This window comes from Tinamus guttatus, unplaced genomic scaffold, assembly GCF_059628265.1.
Source record: "Tinamus guttatus ecotype Peru unplaced genomic scaffold, ASM5962826v1 Tinamus_guttatus_pri_ptg000004l, whole genome shotgun sequence".
NCBI lineage: Eukaryota > Metazoa > Chordata > Aves > Tinamiformes > Tinamidae > Tinamus > Tinamus guttatus.
This window is the reverse complement of record NW_028288538.1, coordinates 7600038-7624269: the sequence shown is the minus strand read 5'-3', so window position 1 is coordinate 7624269 and position 24232 is coordinate 7600038. Positions and strand designations below refer to the sequence as shown.

Genomic DNA, 24232 nt, shown 5'->3' with positions numbered 1-24232 from the left:
GCAAAGAAGCGATGCCAGGCAGGGAGGGACTGGCTAAATGCAGCCGCTGTCACATGCATAGGTTTACCCAGGGTTAGGGACTTAATCCACCTCTTGCCCCCACCACCGCGCCACTGCATCCCCTTATTCACTGCCATTCCCCAGCTTCCACGGCCCCCCAAACACCCACCCGCGTGTGTTTATGCAGACAACAAGAGCAAAAGTGAAGAAAAAAGCATGAGCAGAATTAAGCCACGGCTCCTCTTCCCCAGAAACCACGGGACAAGCAGCTCAGTCCCTCTCTGCAGACGTGCAAGTAAAACCTCTTGTCTCAAACCATCCTAGGGGAAGTTTCTTTGGGATAAGCAAGCCAACCCCACTGCCTGAAAAATATATGAAAAAATCAAATCTGAACATGTGGTGTTGAGGGAAAACAATTAGGAGTCAAGGGCAGTCTCTGAAGAGCTGAACCTATAGCAAGATGGAGACACTTGCATTGGACCCTTCACAAAAGTTTGCACGTAGATGCTGATTTCGAAACTTGTATTTTATTTCCTAAAATTAAATCTAGATCTTTTTATATACACACACACAAAAACATGTATTATATGTGTGCATATATTTTTTTCCTTAAATCCTCTTTATATAGTTACCTAGTGCAATATCTACTGGGTTCTGCCAATGCACAAACACTTCCACCAGAACAGATTTCTCTAACATGCTGGTCGAGTGATTCCTTCTGAATTATATTCATTAGGAATTTGAATGTTTCCTTCCTCCATCCCCCATCAAATCATCACTCCTGAATAAATGCATTCATCAACCACCTTGCTCAGTTCTCTCCTGCTTTGTTCAGCCTAGTTTTAAAGCAGCTCCACTGAAACCGTTTCCACCTGACTCGATGCTATCATACAGAAGAAAAAAAATAAATAGAAGAAGAATTGAGTGCCACTCACAATATTGTGGAAATAATTGGAAAATTATTTCTTAAAAATAAGCGACATAATAAAGGAGGGAAATAACTACATTCCTCTCCCCATCTCCGATCTCTTCCACAATTTCTGGGATTGCATCAAGAATACACATTCCAGATGGGCTGGAGAGAACAAGGTTGGTTCTTAATGACACGTCTTTTGCAGTGTTTGGAATGAATGATTCATTCGGATCTTGCCGAGAGTCGGTGCCACAGTTGAGTTACATTTCTAGAAAATCCGTATCTTTAATTCTGGCGCTGCGTGTGGGACCCAGCAAATCATGGAATTACTGCTGTAACTTCGGATTAGTAACGCTTTCTAAATGATAGTCTAATTCCAGACCTTCATGCTTTTCAGCGTTCAAACTCACACAGCCTTTTCCCTGGGAGGCTTCCCGTGGAATTAGTGCTGGCGTCTTCGTCTTTTTCTGCCCTTTTTAATTTCTCCAATGACTTCTCATTAGAATATATAATAACAGCAGCTCAGAACTTTCCTTTCTTGTGGTACAGCCCAATTCCGGCTGCAATCCTGTTTCCTTACTGCTGTGCCGGCGGAGCTTTGCTGGCCCTGGAAGGGTGCGCAGGCACATTTATCTTCGTGGTCCTACGTGGCGTCTGACGCCATTACCCCGTGCAAGGGATGTTGGAGAACGGGTCTCGGAACAACACAGGGCTCCTGCCTCTTGCTTTTCCAGCGGCTTGGTCCTGCCTCGCTACCCTGTGCCCTTGGCGAGAGCTGTGCCCGTCACCCGGCTGCGGAGCCGAGGATGAGGACGGGTACCGCACATCTCACCTCTCCAGGAGCTCGGCAGCATCTGCCCCATCTCCAAAGCGGCACACAGAGAGACACAGGGGCAGAGAGGGCACAAAAAGCCCCCTGGCCACTGTGGTCACCTGCAGGTTGGGGGAGATTTTCCTTTGCAGTCTCCCCAGTGCTGTCACAGCCCAGGGGAGCTCCTGGCAACGCAGGGACCATTCCTGCAGGATACAGGCATTGACTGTTACCCAGAACGGAGTGTCAGCGGGGCCTGGGGCATCGCACCCTGCCACCCCCAGGCTATTATCACCCGTGCCCCATGCCGGGACCAAAGCACTGGGGACCCAAGGGTGCCTCAGCCCTGGCCAGGGGCGCTCACCCCACACGGGCTGCGAAACGTGCCGGGGAGCTCAGCGAGAGCGCGGTGCTTTGTGTCGCCATGGGAACCGAATGCAGATTTGCCAATTGCTTTTTTCTTTTCTTTTCTTTCTTTCTTTCCTTTTTTTTTTCATTATTTTCCAGACATTGTAATACATATGATGTTTCTACTTCTCGGGCTTGCAGCAGAGGTGAGGAAGGCTTTGTGCCTGCAAAGCGCCCGGCTCCACAGGAAGCCCCAGGGCCATTGGGCTGCGCGCTAGAGGGGTGCACCCAGAGGGACCCCTTCCCTGGGGACTCCCGGCTAGAGACCAAAGCAACAGCCACGGCACAGAAGTGACTACATTGCTGAGAACTTGACCTTCCAAAGGGAGGCCAGAATCAAGCCCAAAGCCAAAGGAAGAAGAAAATAGGGATGGAGAGAGGAGGAAGGGGGGGGTTGAGAAGGGAAGCCCCAAAGTGGGTGATTTTCTAGGCTTGATCCCCAGAGAGCACGGAAGGGCTTTGTTTGGGGATGCTGCCGTCCGCGGGGCTCTTTACCCCGCGGAGCTCAGGGGCGCATCTCAAGGTGTGTTTAAGAGCGCGTTCAAACCCGAATTTCTCTGGCACTGGAAGCACTTGCGTTCGAGCTGCCCTCCTTCCCCCGCCCTCCCTTCTGGTGCCGCGAAGCCCCGCGGTGCTGCCCGGTGCCCGGAGCGCGGCCCGGCCCGACGGGGCGGGCGTGACGCGGTTACCTGGAGCCCCGAGGTGGTGGCGGCGGGTCCGGTCGCCTCTGCTGCTGGTTCCAGCGTCGCCGGTGCCGCTGCGGCTGCTTGCCCCGGGCGAGCAGGTCTGGAAGTCATTTCTACTTTCGGTTATCTAGCTTTATGATGGCTCCATAACACTCATACAGCTAGATAACCAAAGACAGAAACATCCCTCCGGCGGGGCTGCCCGAGGTGGGCACGGCTGGGCAGAGCGGCCGGAATCTGCCGGCGAGGAAGCCAAAAGAGATAGAAAAAAAAATAATGAATGAATAAAGAAAGAAAAAAGACACGGTGAAAAAAAAAAGAAAGAAAAGAAAAAAAAAGAAAAAAAAGAAAGAAAAGAAAAAATATTAAAAAGAAAAGAAAGAAAGAAAAAAAAGCGGCAGCGAGACCGATGGGCGCATTGCGGGCGGCGCGGCGCTGGAGCCGGGAATGCCCGGACCGGAGCTCCCGCCGGCCGGGGCTGCAGGCGACGGCGGGCTCCGCACAACCGAGCCGAACCGAGTCGTGCAGAGCCGAACCGAGCCGGGACGAGTCAAGTAGAGCCGAACCGTGCCGGGCCGAGCTGGGTCAAGCCGCGGCGAGCCCGGCTGGGCCGCGCAGAACCGATCCTAGCGGAGCCCGTCGCGGTCCCGGCCCGGGCGCTGCGCTCGCGCTCCCGCCCCGCTGCCCAACTTCTACTCCCCTCGCATGGTAATCGCCCCCTTTGGGAAGTGACGTAACGGCGCACACGGCCAATCCGCGGCGCCGCATTCAAATCAGCGCCCCCTTTCCCGCTCTTTCGCGGCCCGGCCCGGCCGGACACCGGAGCGGGTGGCGCCGCGGGACGGGGTGGGACGGGAGGGGGCGGACGGGTCGATGACGGAGCGAGACGGAGTGGACGGGACGAGACACGAAATGGGATGGGACGAAACGAGACGGGGCAGACTGAAGCAGGACGGGACTTTACTGGACGGGACGGATCAGGACGGCGTGGGGCAGGACGGATAGAGCAGCACTGGATGCCCCCCCACAGTCCCCTTGCCCCCCGCCCCCGGCTTGTGCTGGAGGGGCCGCGCCGCGGGTCGCTTTGTCCCTGCCCGCAGAGCCCCCTCGGCTCCTTCGCTGCGCCATCGGCGAGGGGAGAGGCAGCGAAAGCCTGCGCTGCCGGCGCAGAGAGACCGACGTGCACCTGACATACCTCTCCCTGTCCTCGGCCCTTCCCTTTTCTTTTTTTTTTCCCTCTCCCCTCGCCTTTTTTTTTTTTCTCGTCTATTTGTTTTTCCTTTTTTTTTTCTTCCCGTCCCCCTTCCTCCTGCCTTTCCTCTTTCCCCATGCCCCTCCAGCGCCCCCCTGTCCCAGCCCCGTCCCACCTCGACGTCTCGCACCGCGGCGGGGCAGCCCCAAGAGCCCCTTTCTCCGACTCAGCCGCAACGAGATGTAGCCGGGGGCCCGGGAGGCCCTCGCGACGCGGCCCGGCTCCCTGCCCGCCGTCTCTCCCCTGCTCCGATGTTAATTATTTCTCCTCCAGGTTTTGCTATTTTTCGCAAGAGTTCTTAGCACGATACTTATATAGCGACGGATCGGGCACATACAAGTATTAACAGTAACAGCAAATGTAATAAAAAGCCAGGAGGTAAATATGACTGTCTATGATGGATATCTGACCCAGCCCTTAAAAAAAAAAAAAAGAAAAGAAAAGAAAAAAAAAAGAAAAAGAAAGAAAAGAAAAAAAGACTAATCTCTCGCCATCGCTTTCTAACCATCGCTTTCTATTAAATATGAGGCGTAGGCAAAATGTGACCTTCTGCAAACAGGGAATTATTGCGGGAGAAGCCTCGGCTGAGTATAGGCTGCCTGTCCCGGCGGCTCTGGCAAGCTCCACTCGGGTTATTTATTTCCTGCACTCTCCTTCATCCACTACCATTCCCTTTAAAATAAATAAATAAATAAAATAAAACCCAGCAGCTCAATCAGACTAAAAGCTAAAAGATCAGCCCTGCCAGCCCCTCTGCGAGCTGGCTGTGCTCGCCACGCACAGCCAGGGCGAGCTGCCTCCTCGTCGCTAACCTGCCGCTTCCCTCCCTTCTCCTCTCTAACGAGAAACGGGCCCGGGGGCGGCCTGGCCGCTCCGACGGTTCTGTAGCAGGTGGGGAGGAATCTCTCCTCCTTTCGCAGCCCCTTGGCTCCTTCCCGGCCCCCAGAGCCGCTCGGCACGGGGGGTGGCCAGGCTTGTTTTAATCTGCCCTGGGGAGAGGGGGAAAAAAATGTCGCAAATCGGATCGTCTTAATTTTCCGGCCCTGGATTTTCTCCTAATTTATTGCTGTCACTGTTACGGTGATTGCTTCTGCCATGTCCCGGGGGCGGCGCGGAGCCGCGGCGAGGAGCAGAGAGGGGCACCGGCCGAGGACCCCCTGCCGCCCCTCGCCGAGGCATCGGGCGCTTTGGCGGCGGCGCAGACACCCCAGTTTGGTTATTCCTGCGGGAACGGCGTGGGGGACTGGGCCGGCCGAGCCCTCGCTGCAACTTGGAGCGGCCGCCGGTTATTCAGGGTTCCTGCCCGCCGTGCAGAGCCGGGCTCGGGTCCTTGGGGTGAGGTGCCGGTCCGAGCACATGACGCTCAGCCGTGGGGAGGGTCATCTCCCCTTTCTGCCGAGTAAAGGAAGCGATTTGCTTGGCAGGGCATTTTTTTTTCTTCCTTTCTTTTTGTTTTCAAGAAATACCTTGCTCTGCTCGGAAGCGGCTGCACGTTCCGGCCTCCTGCTCCACGCAGGCAGAGGCCCAGTACTTAGGACAAAATTGCACCTTGGGTTTTTATTTTTATTAATAATAAAAAAACAATATTCTCGGTGCAACTTAAGCAGGACGCACAAAATGGCTCCTTGGCACAGTGCAAAGCAGCAGCGAGCAGCGCAGGGACGGATCGGCTGGAGCGCGTGGGCTGAGCGGACCGGGCGGGCGGCCGGGGCCTCGGCCCTACGAACAGGGAGGAAACAGGCGAAACGCGTGAGAAATCAGGCCCCGGCTCCAGCCGACCCTGAGGAAGGTGGGAAAATAAAAATAAAGCAAAACCAGGCAACCATGCCCGAGTTACTTCCCCCGATGGCGAGAACGGCGGCTTCGCTTCCAGCCCGCCGCGCCCGTGGGCAGCTCGGGCGGCGGGGCAGGTCCCCGCCAGCCGCTCCGCGGGGCCCGGCCCTCGCCCTCGGTGCGGCTGGACGGGGCGGGGCGGGCGGCTCTGACCATGGTGCTGCACCGGCCCGGCCCGAGCGAGACGGAGCCGGCGACACCGGCGACCCCGACGGCCCCGACACGGCCCCTCGGAGGAGCCGCCCGGCTCCAGCCGCTGCTGCGCCGCTTCCCGGCCGCCCCTGAATTATTTAATTCGCTCCCCCTTGCGAAGGGTCCTCTCTGCTACGTCCTGCTCCTCTGACGTCACTTTTCTTTAATTAGAAGAAGTTATTTTTAGCCAGTCTAGGGTAACCCCCGTGCCTCGCCGCCTCGAGCTGCATCTAGGCTTAATTGTTCTTATTTCCTCCCACAAACGGGGCTTCACCAACTTCGCGCAGCTTCCACAGGTGCCGAAAAAACGTGTTGCTTGTTTTAGCAATTAAAAGCCAGGTCTAAGCGAACCCGGGTGCTGGAAAGACGCCGCAGCAGCGGCCCAGGGACCGTCGAGGGCCGGCAGCGACGCGGGGACGAACCCGGACTGCCCTGGCTCGGGTGGCGGGTGTCTGACAAGCCGGGCACGTCGAGGGGCTGTGCACGGGACTGCGAATCAGGGCGCTCTCCCAGGCCGCCTGCACCGCTAGGGCTTCGGTTTTCCTTAAGGGTGAGGCCTAAAATGCGCTTCACTTCCAGGGAGACACGGAAAAAAATAATAGTAAAGCAAGGAAATAAACGGTCACGGCAAGTGCAGAGGGAAGAGCGAAAAGAGGAGAAAATAAAACAACAAAAAAGGAAGAAATAGGAAAAAAAAAGAATAAAAGACAGGAAAAATAAAGGAAAATAAAGAAAAAAAAAGAAAAAGAGACATACAGAAGCAAGTGAAAAAATAAAAGAAAAAATGAGAAAAAAAAAAAACCTCTAGCGACAGCAACCGGTGACGATCGGAGCGTGGCAATGGTGGCGGCCCCGTTGTTGCTACCCGGCCGTTTAACCGAGGCACGAACGATGAGCCCCGATCCCCCGCGGGTGCCCACGAGAGGCGAGGGCCCTGAGCAGCCCCCACTTCTCCGTAAGGGGAAACTTCTCTTGGACTCCGCAATCACACCCAGGGCCTAAAACCTGGAGGCAGCGGGCGGCTCGGCCTCTCCTGGGTGTTTTTTCAGCCTCTGCCCTGTACCCGCCTGGACGAGCGCCGTGTTGGGGAGCATGTTTGCAGGTCTCGGGGGTGCGCAGCCCCGCGGCATCTGTCGGCCCCCGGGCGCCCCGTCCGGGCAGTCTCCCTCGGCCCCGCTGTGGAGCTGCAGCGTCCCAGGGAGAAGAGCCCGGAGCTAACGCGCCCGCCGGCAGCGAAAGGTGCCCGTGCCGCGGGCTGCGAGTGCGGGGACCGGGCCGAGCCCCGACGGCCGGGCCGGGACTGGAGTGGTGCCGGCACCTCGGGGCGCGCAACTTCCCCGGCGGCGGCGGCATCTGCCAAATTCCACCCCCTGCCTCCTTCCTCCGCCTCCCGGCAGCGGTTCCCCTTTCCCGGGGAAATTAAAGTCCCTCTGCGCCCTCCAGCCCGCCCGGGGGTCCGCGCCGCTGCCCGGCCGCGACACTCACACTTGCAGCCGGGGCGCGGGGAGCGCTCGGTGCCTCGGCGGAGCGGAGCGGGCGGCGGGGGGGCCGCCAGGGCTGTCCCCGGCCGCACTGCGGCCCCGCGGCCCCTGGGGCCGGCTGCGAGGTGGCGGAGGCGGCGGGGGCGCCTCTGCCCCGGCTCCCTGCATCCTTCCCGGCTGCTCCCGGCTCTGCTTGCTGGCCAGGAGCTGCCTCCGCTGCCAGGCTCTGCCCGCACTGACGTCAGCCCGGCAGCATCCTATTCACTCCAACCATGGCGGAGAGGAGGAGGAGGGAGAGGGGGAGGGGAGGAGGCGGAGGGGGGAAGGAGGGAGGGGAGGAGGAGGAAGGAAGGAAGGTGGTAGCGGCGGCGGGGGCTCGGGTGCTCGCAAGCTCCGCCGAGCAGAAACCGCAGCCCCTCACCCTTTCCTTGCCCCGCAATGAGGGCGCTGCCCCCAGGGAGAGGGTCCATGTGCCCCCAGGGCCACCCTCCACTCCCCGCATCCTCCCCCTCGCTTCTCCGCCCTCGGGGAGCGTGGGCGCCGGGGCTGCCCGGGGCGCTGCGAGGGCATCGGGCTACGGGGCTGCCCCTGTCCGCTCCCCCGAGCAGCGCGGGCGGTCTCTGCCCGCGGGGAATTCCCCGGGGCAGCGGTAGGCGGTAGGCACCCCTCTTACTGCCCACGGGCGCCGTCCAGAGCGATGTCCAGATCCGCTCGCCCTCCTCCGGGTGATGTCCCTGCCTGACCCTCCCTGCCTCTTCCTGGGCTCCTCGCGGAAAGGCGCGACAAGCGAGGGGAAAGGGCTGCGGCATCCTCGTCCCTGCGCTCTCCCAACACTCACCCTGGGCGGGCTTCCTCTCGGCCCCCGTGCCTGGACGGCGCTGCCACCCGCTCCTCTCCGTCCCCCGGCGCAGCCCCCGACCCCGGCGCGGCCTCGCCGCCCCTCATCGCTGTCCAAATGCTGAAAATCGCGGAGAGGGGGATCGTGGAGCTGCCCGGCTGCCCTGCCCGCACCGTCGGGCCGAGCAGGGGCTGCAGCAGCGGCGGTGGAGGCGAGGACCAGGGGGAAGGAGATGGCGGGTCCCTGCGGCCGGGAGCAGGACAGGGGCTGGGGCAGGACCATTTCCCCCTTCCCTGCCTCTACGGCCAGGCCAAGCCCGGGCGAGAGCCTTGTCCCAGGCAGCCACTCCGCTGCCTACAAAGAGATGAGCTGAAACGAGCTGTCCGGGCTCCCGGTTTAATCGCGGGGCACAGCTACATTTTGCCCTTCTTTCTGCTCTCCTCCTCTCATCCGCTCCCCCCTCCACCCATATCTCCCCTTTATATTCTCCTCTAAATAAATATACATGCAGGCATACAAATATATTCATGCCCTCCCCCCCCTCCGCTTTCCCTTCAACCTCTGCAATAAGAAAAAAAATATGTATATATATGTATATTTGGCACACCTTTACTTCGCTTCCCATTTTTTCTCTTCTTTCTTCCCGCATTTAATCTGGCTCCTATTTTTATTTCCAATTCTCAAACCAATGTTTCGACCGGATTTGGGAACCTCTTGCCACCCCGATGAATATACAGTGAGCTCGAGACAGATTTTCCGTGTAGCAGAAAATAAACCGATCGAGACTGAGAGATCTGGAATAGCCGAATATGTCGCCTCGCCTTTACGGTTGTATTTTTTAAAATTCTCTCGTTATTTTTCCTTTTGCATCTGCGAGTCGCCATGAAAGGAAATATAACCCCCAATGCCACTGCCAACAGAAATCGGACTTCGTTGCCAAATTTCGTAGTCTTTTATTTTAAAGGCAAATAAGCAACACCATTAAAAGCGTCTTCTCATCTTGCCGGGGAGTGTAAGAAATCCTTTTGCTCACCCAGAGTCGAAACCTAATGGCATTGTCGTTAAACACGAAAAGGAGAATATTAAGAAATTGCAACACTCCCTTCAGAGCGCTCCCCCCACCCCCAGTTTATTTGCCCTAATAATTAATTCACAAGAGCTTAACTTCGGTGTAACCCTGGCGGTCTTTTCATTAAAAAATCCCCGCGTTTCCTATTGAATTAGCTCTGCTCCATTGTCGCTGAAATGAAGACGCCAAACCAACTTTTACCCTGAGCATTTTCTCACCAGTCCAAAGAAAAGTCTCTCTCCTTTTTCTTTTCTCCGATTTTTTTTTTAATTCAAGCACCCAGGCGCTGGACGTGTCCTGCAATTTAACTACTTTCAAATTCTTTGTTCGGGTCCCACTGGGGCTCTATTGTCACCCTATTGAGCGAGCTTATTGCCAAGTCAAGCCTGAGTGAATTGAGACACGCACGGGAGGAGTCCGGCTCTGGGAGCGGGTTCCGCTGGCCGCTCCGCCTGAGAGACCCCGGCCCGGCCCGGCGGGACAGAGCGGGGAGCGGGGCAGGGGCTGCCGGCAGCTCCCGGTGCCGGCGGTTCTTTCCCCGCTGCCATTTCGGCAGGAGACGCCGCCGGGCCGGGCGCCCGGCCCGGGGAGGCAGCTCGGCCCGGCCCGGTGCGGAGCTGGGCTAGGAGCGCACGGACCCGATGTGGCCGTGCCCGCCCGGGCTCCTTTTGCTCCCAGAGCCGGCACCGTCCGCACCCAGACCCCTCGGGCCTCGGACGCCTGGTCCCTCCGCTGCTTGGCGGAAAGCAGGTCCCTTACCTCTTGCCCCGGGGTGCCCGCGGCGCGGTCGCTCTTCATCTCCCCGCCTCGCCCCTCCGCCGTCCAGCAGCCCCCCAAAATGAAGGTCTCCCCCCGCGCCAGCCCCTACACCGCCGAGGCGCCTCCCGCCTCCCTCCCCTCTCTCCCTCGCTCACTTTGGGCGCTCCGGGGCTCGTCTCCTGAGCAGCAGATCAGGGGACTGCTTTTCTTTTCTTTTTTTTTTTCCCCGTTTTCCTTTATTTTTTTTTCCTTTTCTTCCTTTTTTTTTTTCCCGCCTTCCCGTCCACTCCTCCCAGCCCGGGAAGCGGGGTGCGAGCTGCAGGGAAACGGCATTTCAGGAGAAAAGTCACTCGGAGTGTGGTGCTGGGCAGCGACTCCCACGTAAGCCCGTACGTCACCTAGAAAATGCCCAGCTCACCCGAGCCTTGTGGCTCCCGGGGACACGAGAAAAAAAAATCCCTCTATTCATGGACATTTCTACTTGTTCCTAAAATCAGCTCGATCTTGAAGCGCTGCTGCGGCTCCTGCGCCGGGGCGGCCGGGGACGGGGCTTTCTCTGTCCCAGTTAGGGCTGGGAGGGGGGTCCGGCCCGCACATAGGGGGATCCCAAAACGCCCGCAGCAGAGCGGTCCCTGTCGCCGTCCAGGGGCCGCGGTGGCAGCGCCCTCCGGGCGCTGTTTTTGGAGGGATCCCTGGGCTCCTGCGCAGGCCGCCCCCGACGTCGTCCCCGTGTCGTCGGGCGACCCCTCCCCGGGCCAGCATGAATAGGAAGCCCTTGACCCCCTGGCCCCGCCGTCTGCGGGGCACCGGGGTTAAACAAACCCGCCGCCCCTTTGTCTCCCTCAGGGGCAGCCAGTCCCTTCCCGGCCGCACCGGGACCGGCCGCATCGGGACAGCGACACCGGCCGCACCGCGACCAGCAACACCGGGACCGCTTCTGCAGGGGCAACCGCTGCCGCGGAGCCGCCGATGTCCGGCCCCACTGGGGTTGCTCCCTGGGCAGGCAGACAAAGAGAACCCCCCCATCCTGCCCCGTTTCTGCCTTGAAAAAATTTCCCTGAGCCCTGCTGAAATGGCGGAGACTTTGGCTTTATTTTTCGTTTCTTTCTTCTTCTTCTTTTTATTTTTTATTTGTAGTTTTTTTTTCTTCTGTTTTGGCCCCGGCAGCTCCGAGTCGTTCTGCCCCCCTTGCCCACGGTGGTTTCCCCACCGCCGGGCGTGAGTGCGGCCCCGACGGCGGCCCCGGTGCCCCGAGCTCGCAGTCCCCCGGGTGCCACCGCCGCTCCCAGCGACGCTTCCCCCGCTGTCGCCTGTCCCACCGCGCTGCCCCCCAGGACAGCTTCAGAAAGGAGCCGTAGTGGTGACATTTCGAGGAGAGGAGGGCGGAATTCGCAACCCACTCCCCGCCTTTTTTTCCTTTATTTGGGGAGTTATTAATTAATTAATTAACTTATCTATTTATGATGGCTCCGCTTAAAAAAAAATAGATTAAAAAAACCCCTCAAATAAGAGGCCTTAAGATAATGCACCGGAGAGCAGAACGCGGCTCCGCTCCCACTCTGAGCAGGGCAAGGAGCCGAGTTCTTCCCCAGAGTCCTCGCGGCTCCTCTCTCGTCGGGGAGCCCAGGGCCCCGCACCCCGCCAGGGGCCTGGCACCCCCCGGGGCAGCCCATGTCCTCGCAGGGGGTCCCCGCTCCCCTTGTCGGGGATCTTGAGCGCAGGGAAAGCTCTGCCGTGGCCGTGAGCAGAGGACCCCCAAAGCGGGCTCGATGCTGCCACCAGTGCTGTGAAGCTGCGGGTGAAGACGCGGCTGATGCCCCCAGGGGCAGAACCCCGGCTACGGGAAAGCCCTAGGGGCTTGTAAAGAACAGGGCTGCTACGAAAGGGAGCCCCGCGGCTGGGCTGAGCCTCACGGCCGCGTCCTGCTGTCCTTTCTCCACACGCTGCTGGGCAGGTTGCGTGGCCTGGTCTCCCTCAGCCCCCGGACTCCACGCTCCCGGAGAAAGGCACTGAGGTGACAAGGGTGGGAGGAAAACTCTGGGCTGGCGAGAGGGTACAGGTGGCTCTCTGAAAAAAGGCCCTTATGCTTCATGCCTCCCCCTTGCCCAGGATTTCGCCCTGCTGGCTCCAGTAGCAACAAAACACGAGGCGGGTGCAGGAAAAAGCCCACTCGGGAGAGCAGGAGGTCCCCCATTTAGACCCCTCCTTCGATGCTCCCCCCGGGGACCTGCAGGGACAGGGCTCTGGCCCAGGGGCTGCTGCTGTTCCCTGCCCACACGGGGGTAGCCGCGTCCCCCCGCCAGGCTTCCTGCCTCGCTTCCCCACGAGCTGGGCCCAGACACCCGCGGCGCTGCCCGTCCCGCCCGCGCCCCGCGACGGCGCCGGCCCCGCGCGAACGGACGGAGCGGCCGCCACGCGCGGGCCCGCAGCGCCACCTGGTGCCCCGGGATGGCCCGGTCCGGCCCGGCGGGGACCCGCGTCCTCCTGCGAGCACCTGCCCGGCACCCGACAGCCCCTTCCCGGGCAGCCTCTGTCCCTGTCGCTGCCGTCTGCAGGCTCCTTCCAGCCACCTTCCCTGGTATCCCGCACGCCCTGCCCTGTATCCTGCGGTCCCTGCATCCCCCAGTCCCTTCACTGGCATCTCTGCAGCCACTTCCCTATATCCTGCAGCCCCTGCCCTGGCATCCCACTGTCTGTTCCCTGCATCCCAGCGCATCTTTCTGGGAATCTAGCGAGTGAAGCCACAACCATGGACTGAGCTGCAGTTTACCCAAGGCCAGTGTCCCTGTCCGGATCCAGGCTGGGCCCCAGGGTGAGGGCACCCATCACACTCCTGGGATGAGCGTCATTCGTGCTGTGCCGTTTTGCCCACCAGGTCTTCCTTCTCTTTAAATGAACAAGTAAGCAGGAAAGGCCTCGTGTTAAGTAGGAACAGCCCTGTGTTAGTGCTGCTAATATGACAGGAGGTCCTCCCAACACCCTTGGTGCCCTTCAGAGGCCCGGGTCGCCCTCTCTGCTTGTCCTCCACTTCTGGCGCATGTGCCCCCACGCGGTCACGTTCCCCCGGATACTTTTCTCCTACATCGCCCGTTAAAAAGGGGGAAAAAAAAAAACGGAAGAACGGATGCGAAACCCACATCCTCCGACCGCGGCAGGACTCGAACCTGCAATCTTCTGATCCGAAGTCAGACGCCTTATCCATTAGGCCACGCGGCCGCCGCAAAGAACCTTTGCGCGCGCGCACTAGTGAGCGGGCCGCGGCGTGCGGACCGTACCACCGCGCGGGAGGGGCGGGGGGCGTGGGCTGTGCCGGAAGCTCCCCCTGCGCTGAGGGGTTGGGTGCGCCCGGCAGCGCAGGCGCGGGCGGCGCGAGGCGGGACCGGGACCGAGACCGGGACCGAGCGTAGGGGCTTGCTCGCGAGGTCGGTGTGTGCAGGGAGGATTGCGTGGGTGTGTGGTGTACACGTGCATGGGTGCAGGGGGGCGCATGTTTGTAGGGGGAGGCGCATGGATGCAGGGAGGCTCTGTGGGTGCAGGGGGGTTGCAGGGGTGTAGGGGGAGCGCCTGGCTGTGGAGGGAGTCGCGTGGCTGTAGGGAGATTTCATGGGTGAAAAGGGGGTGTTGGGGGTGCGGAGGGGGCGGCTGCATGGGTGTAGGGAGGTGCGGGGGGGTGTTGCATGAGTGTAGGGAATTTTCATGGGTGAAAAGGGGCTGTTGGGGGTGTGGGGGAGGTTGCAGGGGGCTACGCGGGGCGCGTGGTTGTGAAGAGGGGTGTATGGCTGGGGGTGGCCGCCTGGCTGTGCGTGAGGAGCCCTTAGCTGCCCCAGCTGCAGGCGTGAGGCTCGTGGGCACCGGCTGGAGCGCTCAGCTCAAACCTCCCTCGTCGCTCCTGCTCCCACCCGCAGACCCAGCTGCCTCCCGTGTCCCTGATGCCAGTGGCACCGGCCTGCCCGGAGCAGCAGCAGGATGAAGCGCTGGCTCTGGAGGAGATCGGCACCGCTCCGCGCAGCAGCCCCCAGCACCGGCCCACGCGGCTGCTCCTCCGGCCCCTCCGCCAGGCACCCGCTGCCGGTGGAGCAGGAGCCGGAGGCTGAGGGTGGGGAGCGGCGCATGAACCCGCTCAACATCCAGATGCTGTCGAGGTCGCTGCACGAGCAGATCTTCCGTGGCGCGCGCGTGCAGTACGCGGAGGAGGAGGTGCAGCGCAGCGTGGAGCACCTGCGCCAGCACGGCCTGTGGGGCCGCGAGACCTCCACGCTGCCCGACGTGCGCCTGCGCCTGCCCCGCATGTACGGCGACAACATCGACGAGCACTTTCGCCTCGTGGCGCAGAAGCAGAGCCTGCCCTACCTGGAGGCGGCGCACGCGCTGCTGCGCTGCCGCCTGCCCCCGCTGCCGCCGCGCTGGGCCCGCCGCTGCGGCTGGACCCGCTACGGGCCCAGCGGGGAAGAGGAGCCCGTCGACTTCCCCGAGGAGCGTGCGCTGGTGCTGGACGTGGAGGTGTGCGTGGCCGAGGGGCAGTGCCCCACGCTGGCCGTGGCGGCGTCGCCCTCGGCATGGTGAGGGGGCCGCGAGGGGGACGGGGTGCGCGGGGCGGCCCGGGCGGGGGTCCCACGGTGCCGCCCGTCCTCGCGCAGGTACTCGTGGTGCAGTGCGCGGCTGCTGGAGGAGCGGTACTCGTGGTCCAGCCGCCTCGCCATGGCCGACCTCATCCCGCTGGAGAGCCGCGGCGGCGGCGGCGAGCAGCCCGAGCGCATCGTGGTGGGCCACAACGTCGCCTTCGACCGGGCCTTCGTGCGGGAGCAGTACCTCATCCAGGTAACGCGCCTGCTCCAGCCCCCGCTGCGAGCGGGGGCTACTCAGCTCAGGAGCCGGTAGCCACACACGGCACATTCCGCAGGGCTCCCGCATGCGCTTCCTGGACACCATGAGCATGCACATGGCCATCTCGGGGTTGACGGGCTTCCAGCGCAGCCTCTGGATGGCAGCGCGGCATGGCAAGAAGAAGGGGGTGCAGCAGGTTAAGCAGCACATGAGGAAGACGCGCAGCCACGGCGAGGGGCCCGCGGTGAGTTGGGGCACCGAGAATCTCGCTCGCGGTGGTGGTGCGTTGCTCTCACTGCCTGCACCTTGCAGATCGCCTCGTGGAACTGGGTGGATGTCAGCAGCATCAACAACCTGGTCGACGTGCACGCGCTCTACGTGGGCGGCGAGCCTCTGGAGAAGGAGGCACGCGAGCTCTTTGTCAAGGGCACCATGGCCGACATCAGGAACAACTTCCAGGTACAGGCAGCAATGCTGGAGGAGCAGCCACAGGGATATCCCCTGCCATAGGGGAACCGGGAATATTCCCTGCATTTGGGAGATGGCTGCTCTCTTTTAGGGTTTTGGTCTGGAGCTGGGTGGGAACCTGGTGGTCACCTGCAGCCCTGATGCTGCCAGTTTGCTCCTTGGCGTGTTCTCACCTTGCTGCCTGCCTGTGTCCCCAGGATCTGATGACCTACTGTGCCCGGGATGTCCAAGCCACCCACGAGGTGTTTCAGGAGCAGCTGCCGCTCTTCATGGAGAGGTGAGAGCAGCTGAGATGTGGCCAAAGAGCTGCGGTCCTGTCCCTGGGCACAGGATGTGGGTGCTGCTGTTTGTGGCTGCTGGGGGAGGTTGGGGCAGAGAGCTGCTGCGAAGCGCTGAATCCATCTCTGGAGAGACCTCAAACCACCCCGCAGGCAGGGAGGAGCAAACAGCAAAACCACCTGGTTGGAGTGGGTGGACAATTCGATGGGGTATCCACAGCAAACTCTCTCCAAGATGGATGTATTGAATTCCTTCCAGGTGCCCCCACCCCGTGACGTTTGCAGGGATGCTGGAGATGGGGGTGTCCTACCTGCCAGTCAATGGGAACTGGAAGAGGTACCTGGACGATGCTCAGGGTACCTACGAGGAGCTGCAGAAGGAGATGAAGAAATCCCTGATGAACCTGGCCAATGATGCCTGCCAGCTGCTGCAGGAGGACAGGTCCCCACGGGGCTGGGGGCTTGGGGCCGGGCAGACCTGTCCGCAGTGGGAGAAGAATGCAGCTTCTTGGGAGAGGGCTCTGGAGCTGTGGCCAGGTGCCCTCAGGACATCCCGGCTGGCTGCAAGCACCTGGATGCGGGAGTCGGGATGAAGCCGGCACGTGACAGCGGTATGTTGGCAGGTACAAGGATGACCCCTGGCTCTGGGACCTGGAGTGGGACACACAGGAGTTCAAGCAGAAGAAGAAACCCGTGAAGAAGAAGGAGCGGGAGGTGAACGCGGGCGCTGCCGAGGCGGCGGTGGGCGCCTCCGGAGCGGCGCAGGAGTGCCAGGAGGGTGAGTGTGGTGCACGTGCCCGGGGACGCCGCTTCCCGGGGGCCTCGTGGACACGAAGCGTGGAGCACTTGCTGTCCTGCTGCGCTCCTTGTCCCGCAGACCCTGGCCCTCCCAGCGAGGAAGAGGAGCTGCAAGTCCCCGGGAGCCGGGCCTGCCTGGAGCGCCTGAAGGAGACGGTGACGCTGCAGCCCAAGAGGCTGCAGCACCTGCCAGGCCACCCCGGGTGAGCGGGGCCGGCGCCGCGGGGCTCCCGGCATTTGTTGGTGCTTGCGGCTCAAATCCTCTCCCTGCCTCTGACCCGCTGCCCGAGGGAGCCAAGGTCCCTCCTCTTGAGCTCCCTTCCCTGGGGGAAGTGGCAAAACTGCCACATTTCAGGCATTTCCCACTGGAAGTGTCTGAATGTGGGGACACAGGACACCTTTCCACGTCTCCTGGGAGCAGGGAAGGGTGCTCCCTATTGCCTAGATGTCTCCCATGGGAAACGTTGGGAGAGGCCGGGCGATGCCAGGGCTGGCTCCGTGCTCCCTAACTCTGGCCTCCCCGTCCCATACGCAGCTGGTACCGTAAGCTGTGCCTGCGGCTGGACGACGCGGACTGGGTGCCGGGGCCCAGCCTCATCAGCCTGCAGATGCGGGTGACGCCGAAGCTGATGCGCCTGGCGTGGGACGGCTTCCCGCTCCACTACTCCGAGAAGCACGGCTGGGGCTACCTGGTGCCCGGCCGGCAGGACAACCTGCTGCAGGAGCCCTCCGAGGCCCAGGGCCCGCTCTGCCCACACAGGTGAGGCACCCGGCTACGCTCGGGATGGGGCTAGGAGGGATGGAGCAGATGGGTTGGTATTGGGACACAGCAGAGCTCTGCGAGGACCCTTGTCCTGGTGCTGGGGTGACCTGGGGTGTTGCTGTCCCCCCGACAGGGTGATCGAGCACCTGTACAGACAGCACTGCCTAGAGAAGGGGCAGGAGCAGCCGCTGGGGCCCGAGGCCACCGTGGACGAGGAGCTCCTGGTGATGGATGGCAGTGCTGTGTGGAAGAAGGTGACGGGGCAGGGATTGCTGCAGTCGTCCCTTTGAAGTGGGGTCCCTGTCTCTTGGGAATGGAGGGGTTAGCGTGAATGTGGCACCTCCCAAAAACAACCCCGTGCATGGGGCAGCTGTGTCCCCACTGTCCCTGGGCCCTCTCCTTGTGTCCCCTGTGGTCGCGGGAAGGGCAGTGGCTGTTGCCTGACCCCTCTCTGCTCCCAGGTGGAGGAGCTGAGCCGCCTGGAGGTGGACGTGGAGGAGAAGGCGGACAGAGCTGACCAAAACGTGCTGCTGGTAAGTAGAGTTTGCCGTGGGGATGGGGCCCTGTCTCCCACTTGTCCCCTGCATGGGGGTCCTTCTGCCCAGGCTGGGAGGGCACTGCCGTGGTGGCCCTGGCCCTGTCACCCTGCGTTGTGGTTGCAGGAGAAGGAGCAGGAGCAGACGAGCAACCAGCCTTCGTTCCACCACGGCAACGGCCCCTACAACGATGTCAACATCCCCGGCTGCTGGTTCTTCAAGCTACCACACAAGGTGAACAGGGAGCTCCTGGGCTCTGCGCTGAGCCCTCCCATGGCACAAGGGATTTCAGGGTGTCCCCTTGGCCTGCAGAGCTGCCCCGTCACACCTGGTCCCAGCACCCCATCTTCCCTCTGTCACTGTGTCTCTGCTCTCCCACGCCCTTGTGCTGGATCAATCTGTGATATCTGGCACTCTAGTTCCTTGAAGAGAGCTCCATGGTAAAAAGGCATCCCTGGAGCTGGGGCAGGAAGACCCGCGGGGCTTTATTTACATCAAGGGCTGGTTCACTGAGCTGTGACTCCCTTGCTGTTAAAGGATGGTAATGACAACAACGTTGGGAGCCCTTTTGCAAAGGACTTCTTGCCCCGGATGGAGGACGGCACCCTCCGGGCTGCGATCGGACGCACCCATGGAACGAGAGCCCTTGAGATCAACAAAATGATCTCGTTTTGGAGGAATGCTCACAAGAGAATCAGGTGAGCAGCTGTGACCCCTTTGCCATCTTTGGATGAATTGCATTGGATGAATTGAGGTTCCAGCTGAAGGAGTTTTCTTTAGGTTTCTGAAGGTTTTCTCGAGGGTGGGTTTCAAAATTAGCAGCGCCTTTGGCAAACACTTGTCCTCAGCCTTTGGGGAGGTCACACGAACTCCCTAGGTGTCCCTGGTTAGCAGAGTGGGTAAAAGGCTGCACTGGTGCCGGTGCGCTCGCACGCAGGAGCTCACATTGCGTGTGTTCCTGCAGTTCCCAGATGGTCGTGTGGCTGAAGAAAGGGGAGCTGCCTCGTGTGGTAACCAGGTATGGAGAGAAACGTCCCGAGCTGTTCCCGCGAACCCCGCGTGCCCGCTGGAAGCTCACCCTCCTTCCCGCCGCAGGCACCCGGACTATAACGAGGAGGAGGATTACGGGGCCATCCTGCCGCAGGTGGTGACCGCGGGCACCATCACCCGCCGGGCCGTGGAGCCCACCTGGCTGACAGCCAGCAACGCCCGGGTACGGCGCGTCCGCGTCCCCGCGGAGCCGCTTCGGGGCACAGGGAGTCTCCGTGTGTCGGGCTGGTGGGTGGCAGCTGGGAACTGGAGCTGGGGGAGGCGCTTGGGCTGCATCCTGTGGCTGGGGATGGCAGGGCTGGTTGTGGGGCCCTTCCCTTATGGATTTGCTTTGACCTGGGAGTGAGGAGGGAGTCAGCAGAGGCACCCTAAGCTTCACATGGAAGAACAAACTCTGCAAAGGAAAAAGAAAAATTGAAGCATCAGTTTTTCTTTCTCCCTAGTTCCTTTTCTCATGCTTTACTTTGTAGCTGCAACTTCCAAGCTGGAAGAGCCCAGAGGGGAATAACGAAGTGATGCCCCACGTGTGCTTTAAAACATTTTGACTTCTTGCCCCTGAGAGCAAGACTAGGCTCTCAATCACCCTGGGATGCAGCATCTGCAGGAGAAAAGCTGTCCCTGTGGGAGCAGGGATCGGGGGATGTGCTGAGCACGGCGCTGTCGTGTCCTGCAGGCCGATCGCGTGGGCAGCGAGCTGAAAGCCATGGTGCAGGTCCCACCGGGCTACTCGCTGGTCGGCGCGGACGTGGATTCGCAGGAGCTGTGGATCGCCGCGGTGCTCGGCGAGGCGCACTTCGCGGGCATGCACGGTGAGCGGGAGGCGCGCCGGGGCCGGGCCCGCGCCGCGGCCACGTGCCTGAGCGCGACCTGCCGCTTCTCGCCGCCCGGCTTGTGCTGCAGGCTGCACGGCTTTCGGCTGGATGACGCTGCAGGGGAAAAAGAGCAACGCCACAGACCTGCACAGCAAGACGGCCGCCACGGTGGGCATCAGCCGGGAGCACGCCAAGATCTTCAACTACGGGCGCATCTACGGGGCCGGGCAGCCCTTTGCCGAGCGCCTGCTGATGCAGTTCAACCATCGGCTCACGCAGCAGCAGGCCCGCGAGAAGGCTCAGCAGATGTACGCGGTCACCAAGGGCATCCGGAGGTGAGCGCTGCGCAGGGAGCTGGGGGATGAGCAGGGAGGGGGGCAGCGTTGGTGTTCCACAGAGAGGTGGGTCCTGGTCTGTTGGGTCCTGGTCACTCCTCCAGCTTCTTGCTCCCAGGTTTCATCTCTCCGAGGATGGGGAGTGGCTGGTGAGGAAACTGAACGTGTCTGTGGACAGGGCAGAGGATGGTTCGGTGTCGGCCCAGGATGTCCAGCGGATCCAGAGAGAGGCCACAAAAAGGTGGGATGCTCCAGCATGGGCAGCACTTGTGGTGTAAGGGGTTTGACCTGGGGGGATCCTTGTCTGTCCTTGCAAGCTCGAAGCCTCAGAAGGCTGTGGGACTAGTGTGATAGCCTCAAATGGGGAGAGAGCACCTGAGCCTTGCAGAAACTGGGCCCGCAGCCTCGTCCCACTCTTCCAGCAAAGAACACCTATCCTCTGTCCTGCCAGGTCTCGAACGAAGAAGAAGTGGGACGTGGTGCAGCACCGAGTGTGGGCTGGAGGGACCGAGTCTGAAATGTTCAACAAGCTGGAGAGCATCGCCCTGTCCCCCTCTCCGCAGACCCCAGTACTGGGCTGTCACATCAGCAGGGCGTTGGAGCCCGCAGTGGCCAAGGGAGAGGTAGGGACTCAGAACTGTGCTTCTCTTTGCTTTGTCTGCTGCTGTCTTCTCTGCCACAGCAACCTTAAAGTCAACTATTTGGGTTTGGAAATGTGTAAGAAGGCCAATTGTGCTGGATCTTTGCTCCAGGGCCGGGAGCTGCAGCACACATAGAGGGGTGGCTGGGGGACTTTGGGCTGCCACAAGCCAGGAGGAGTTTGGGGTTTCAGCAGCACTTTTGTTCTTCGGTGCTGCTTTTAGCTCCCTTTGAGGAGTCTTGCAGCTCTCCCATGTTCCTCGTGTGTGTGTGATAGTACACAGATGAAAAACAAGTTTTAATATTTGGGAGCATCAAGGAAACAGCCTTCGTTTAACATACTTCTCCCAGGAGCTGTCCGGCTGGAGGGTTGTGCTCAGGACCCTGATGATCTCCTAGCATTTGTCTGTATTTTCTTTCCCCAGTTTCTCACCAGCAGAGTGAACTGGGTGGTGCAAAGCTCAGCCGTTGACTACCTGCACCTCATGCTGGTGTCCATGAAGTGGCTCTTTGAGGAGTTCGACATAAACGGGCGCTTTTGCATCAGCATCCACGACGAGGTGCGCTACCTGGTCCAGACGCAGGATCGCTACCGCGCGGCCCTGGCCCTGCAGATCACCAACCTCCTCACGCGGTGAGACCTCTGCGGCTCAGGACACGAAGCTGGGGGGGACAGCGCGAGCCCCAGGGATTAGTGTAGGGGCAACGGGTTAGTTTTGCCTTCAGTGAATCAGGACCGAGCAATTTATTTCTGCTCAAGGCAAGTTGGCAGTTCTAGTAGTTGCTTTTCCCCATGACTCAGGTAGCTATAAATGGAGCTCAGCTTCAATTTAAAGAGATAATCTCTTGGCAGGAGTGTGATATCGTCAGCTCTTGGCTGCACGGGGATGTGAACACATCTCCCACTTCATTCAGATCTGTGGCCGTTTGGCAGCAGCGCTTGGGTCTGAATGAGCAGCTGAGAGTCTGAACTTGTCTCAGGACAGCAGAGCAGCAGGGACACAGCTTGTTTTAACTGCTGCAGGCACCAGCCTCGTTGCCCGCTCTGCAACGTGGGCAGTTCCTGCTGCTTTCCTGCCCTGGGTGTGCAAGGTTAAACTCAGCCTAAAAAATCACTTGGCCTCCAAGTCCCAGCGCTCCTCATTCAGGCTCCAACACAGTTTTGTGAAATCCGCTTCCCAGCGCTTTGGTTATACAGGAGTTGGTCAAAGCAGAGCTATTTTCTCCTGCACGGAGGTAAGGATACAGCAAACAGCCTTTCTGTGCCCGTGCGGCATGCGCAGCAGGGGCAGACACCCTGATGCTTGTGTCTTTGTGGCAGCTATTGCGAGCACAGGGCTTCATGCTGGGCAAATCCAACATCTGCTCTGCGTGGGAGGATTAGCCAGAAGTAAAGCGCTGGTTCTTCCTTTCTTCCTAGGAGGCTGAATGTTCTGTTACTCTGTTCTCTCCCCATCCACTTTAGCAATACTTGACCCTCTTGCTACCCAGTATTTATAAAGCACTTTGTCTTCCAGCCGCTGAGTGACTAGGGTGCAAAGTAAGCTCTAATGATGACTGACCAGTATTTTGTGAAGCTTTGTTCCAGCAGAACCTGAGGCTGATCGAAGCCCTGTGCTTGCAGTAGCAGGAAGACTAGCTAAGAGAGAAGTTATCAAACTTCCTGCAACTTTTAAGCTGCAGCTGTCTTTCTCCTTTGAAAAAAGGCCAGGGTGGTCTTTTCCCCAAAAGTGAACAGTGCTGCTTGCAGTGAAGGACAGGCCTTGGCAGGAAGTTTTCTAGAATGAAACTTCCCTGGGCTTATTTCTAACGGGATGCTGTTTCTTGGGACCTCAGTTGACAGTTTTCTTGCTGGGACATAACATCCTGCCTGCTCCAGAGCAGGTGTGACCAAGCTATGCATGATGAGGAACCCTGGCTCATTTGGTCTCTTGTTCCTCCAGGTGTATGTTTGCCTATAAACTGGGCCTCCAGGATCTACCCCAGTCGGTGGCTTTTTTTAGTGCGGTGGATATTGACCAGTGCTTAAGGAAAGAGGTGACCATGAGCTGCGCAACCCCCTCAAATCCAACGGGGATGGAGAAGAGATACGGCATCCCCCAAGGTGAGCAGCCTCTGCAGGAGGGGAGCCCCTCGCCTCCCCTGTCCTGCGGCTCTGCAGCCATCGCCCTGCACGGGCCAGGCACTGCTTGAGGGGAAAGAGAGGAAAGGAAAACACTTGGCCGTGGGCAGACACTTTTTAGGCCCCGACATCTGCTCTACCCTAAAACCTCCTCTTGTTGCTCCCTTCCTTGGGAATCCCCCTCTCAATACCTGACCCTGCCTGGCACTTCTGCAGGCAGAGCTGTCTGTGGGTCTGTTTAGGCTGTTCTGGCCAATCTAAGGGTTTAGGGGCATAGAGTTGTACGTTGTTTGTTAGATTCTCTTTCTCCTTCCTTCTTGATTAGTTCTGGAAGAGCTTGTGTTGTTTCTTTTAAGTATTTGGGAAAGAGAGATGGGACAGACCTGCCTCTTCTCTCATGTTGTTTCCTTCATCTCCTCTAAAGACAGATGAACATCCTCATTTCACGCATGGCCCAAGGTTGAATTTTCCTCCCCTAAAGGAGGAATGATGAATCAGCCACCTCCTACCTTTTGCCCTCCAGCTCCAAGCTTTTCCAGCCTCCAGGACCCTTTTTTCCTTCTCTGCTGCCCTTTCAGCCCAGCACAGCTGTGGTCTGAGAACAGGCTGTACTGCAAGCTTGTGTGGTGCTCTTCCCCTGAAATCCAAGAGCCTGTGCTAGTCCCTGTCTGCACTTGGCAGAGCCCTGGTTCCCTGGTGCAAGCTAACTCTTCACTAGGAACCTTTTTAAATAGCTTCTCCCCCTGTGCAGCACTGTTCTCAAAACAGAACCTGCCTGCAGATTTGTGCTCCCCTTTGAACACATCACACACACTCCAGCTTTTCACAACCTTTATTAGGAGTCTCTCATGCAAGGTCTGCTTTTAGAGGGATTGGGGCTGTGGGGGCAAGAAGGACCAAGACAAAGTCCCTGAGGACTGAGGCAAACCAAGCAAGTGCCTTGCATCAAGGCCAGCAAAAACATAGCCCTGCCTGCTGGCTCAGGAGAGGGAGCTGTCACTTCTGCCTCCCAGCAGCTGTACACAGCAGCAAGCTTCAACTCCAAGGCAGAATCACTCCTAGTTCCACCTTCCTGGCAGTGCTGGTTCCTGCATTCACACCACCACACAGCAGTAGTTCTAACAGATTTAGAACTTTTTGTGCTAAAAAGCTATGAACTAAAGAAATAATTATTGTCAGTCTCTTGCTCTTAAGTTCGTCTAACTCTGCAGCAGAATGCAAGTAACAGCGTCCCTTGTCTTCCAGGTGAAGCACTGGATATATATCAGCTCCTTGACATAACTCAAGGCTCGCTGGAGAAGAAGTGATGAAGCTAGAGGGCCAGAATGCGTTGTGCAGAGAGCAGGCCTGGCTGTGCATTCAGCA

At 59.7% G+C, this 24232-nt stretch overlaps 1 protein-coding gene, 1 long non-coding RNA gene and 1 other non-coding gene across 3 annotated transcripts; 1 reads left to right on the top strand and 2 right to left on the bottom strand.

The window, feature by feature from the left end:
- Positions 1 to 9011: 9011 nt before the first annotated feature.
- On the bottom strand, positions 9012 to 10454 carry LOC148596383 (uncharacterized). Its single transcript, XR_015913398.1, has 2 exons — positions 10398 to 10454; positions 9012 to 9460 (listed from the first exon to the last, which is right to left on the bottom strand). It is a non-coding gene; the product is annotated as an uncharacterized LOC148596383 (long non-coding RNA).
- Positions 10455 to 13385: 2931 nt separating this feature from the next.
- TRNAR-UCG (transfer RNA arginine (anticodon UCG)) lies at positions 13386 to 13458 on the bottom strand. Its single transcript has one exon. It is a non-coding gene; the product is annotated as a tRNA-Arg (tRNA).
- A 430-nt stretch (positions 13459 to 13888) lies between these two features.
- POLG (DNA polymerase gamma, catalytic subunit) lies at positions 13889 to 24184 on the top strand. Its single transcript, XM_088520867.1, has 23 exons — positions 13889 to 13902; positions 14301 to 14801; positions 14880 to 15060; positions 15143 to 15310; positions 15379 to 15525; positions 15732 to 15811; positions 16072 to 16254; positions 16436 to 16590; positions 16690 to 16813; positions 17146 to 17370; positions 17507 to 17627; positions 17835 to 17906; positions 18036 to 18143; positions 18447 to 18607; positions 18874 to 18927; positions 19005 to 19122; positions 19633 to 19768; positions 19860 to 20106; positions 20225 to 20347; positions 20558 to 20729; positions 21171 to 21379; positions 22689 to 22849; positions 24113 to 24184. Exons 1-23 carry the CDS (start codon positions 13889 to 13891, stop codon positions 24172 to 24174), a joined length of 3522 nt encoding a protein of 1173 aa, XP_088376993.1. The 3' UTR covers positions 24175 to 24184.
- Positions 24185 to 24232: the final 48 nt, after the last annotated feature.

Coding starts and splice junctions, on each gene's coding strand:
- POLG (XM_088520867.1), top strand. Junction 15,526..15,731: donor ACATCAGGAACAACTTCCAG/GTACAGGCAGCA, acceptor CTGTGTCCCCAG/GATCTGATGACCTACTGTGC. Junction 16,591..16,689: donor GGCGCAGGAGTGCCAGGAGG/GTGAGTGTGGTG, acceptor CTTGTCCCGCAG/ACCCTGGCCCTCCCAGCGAG.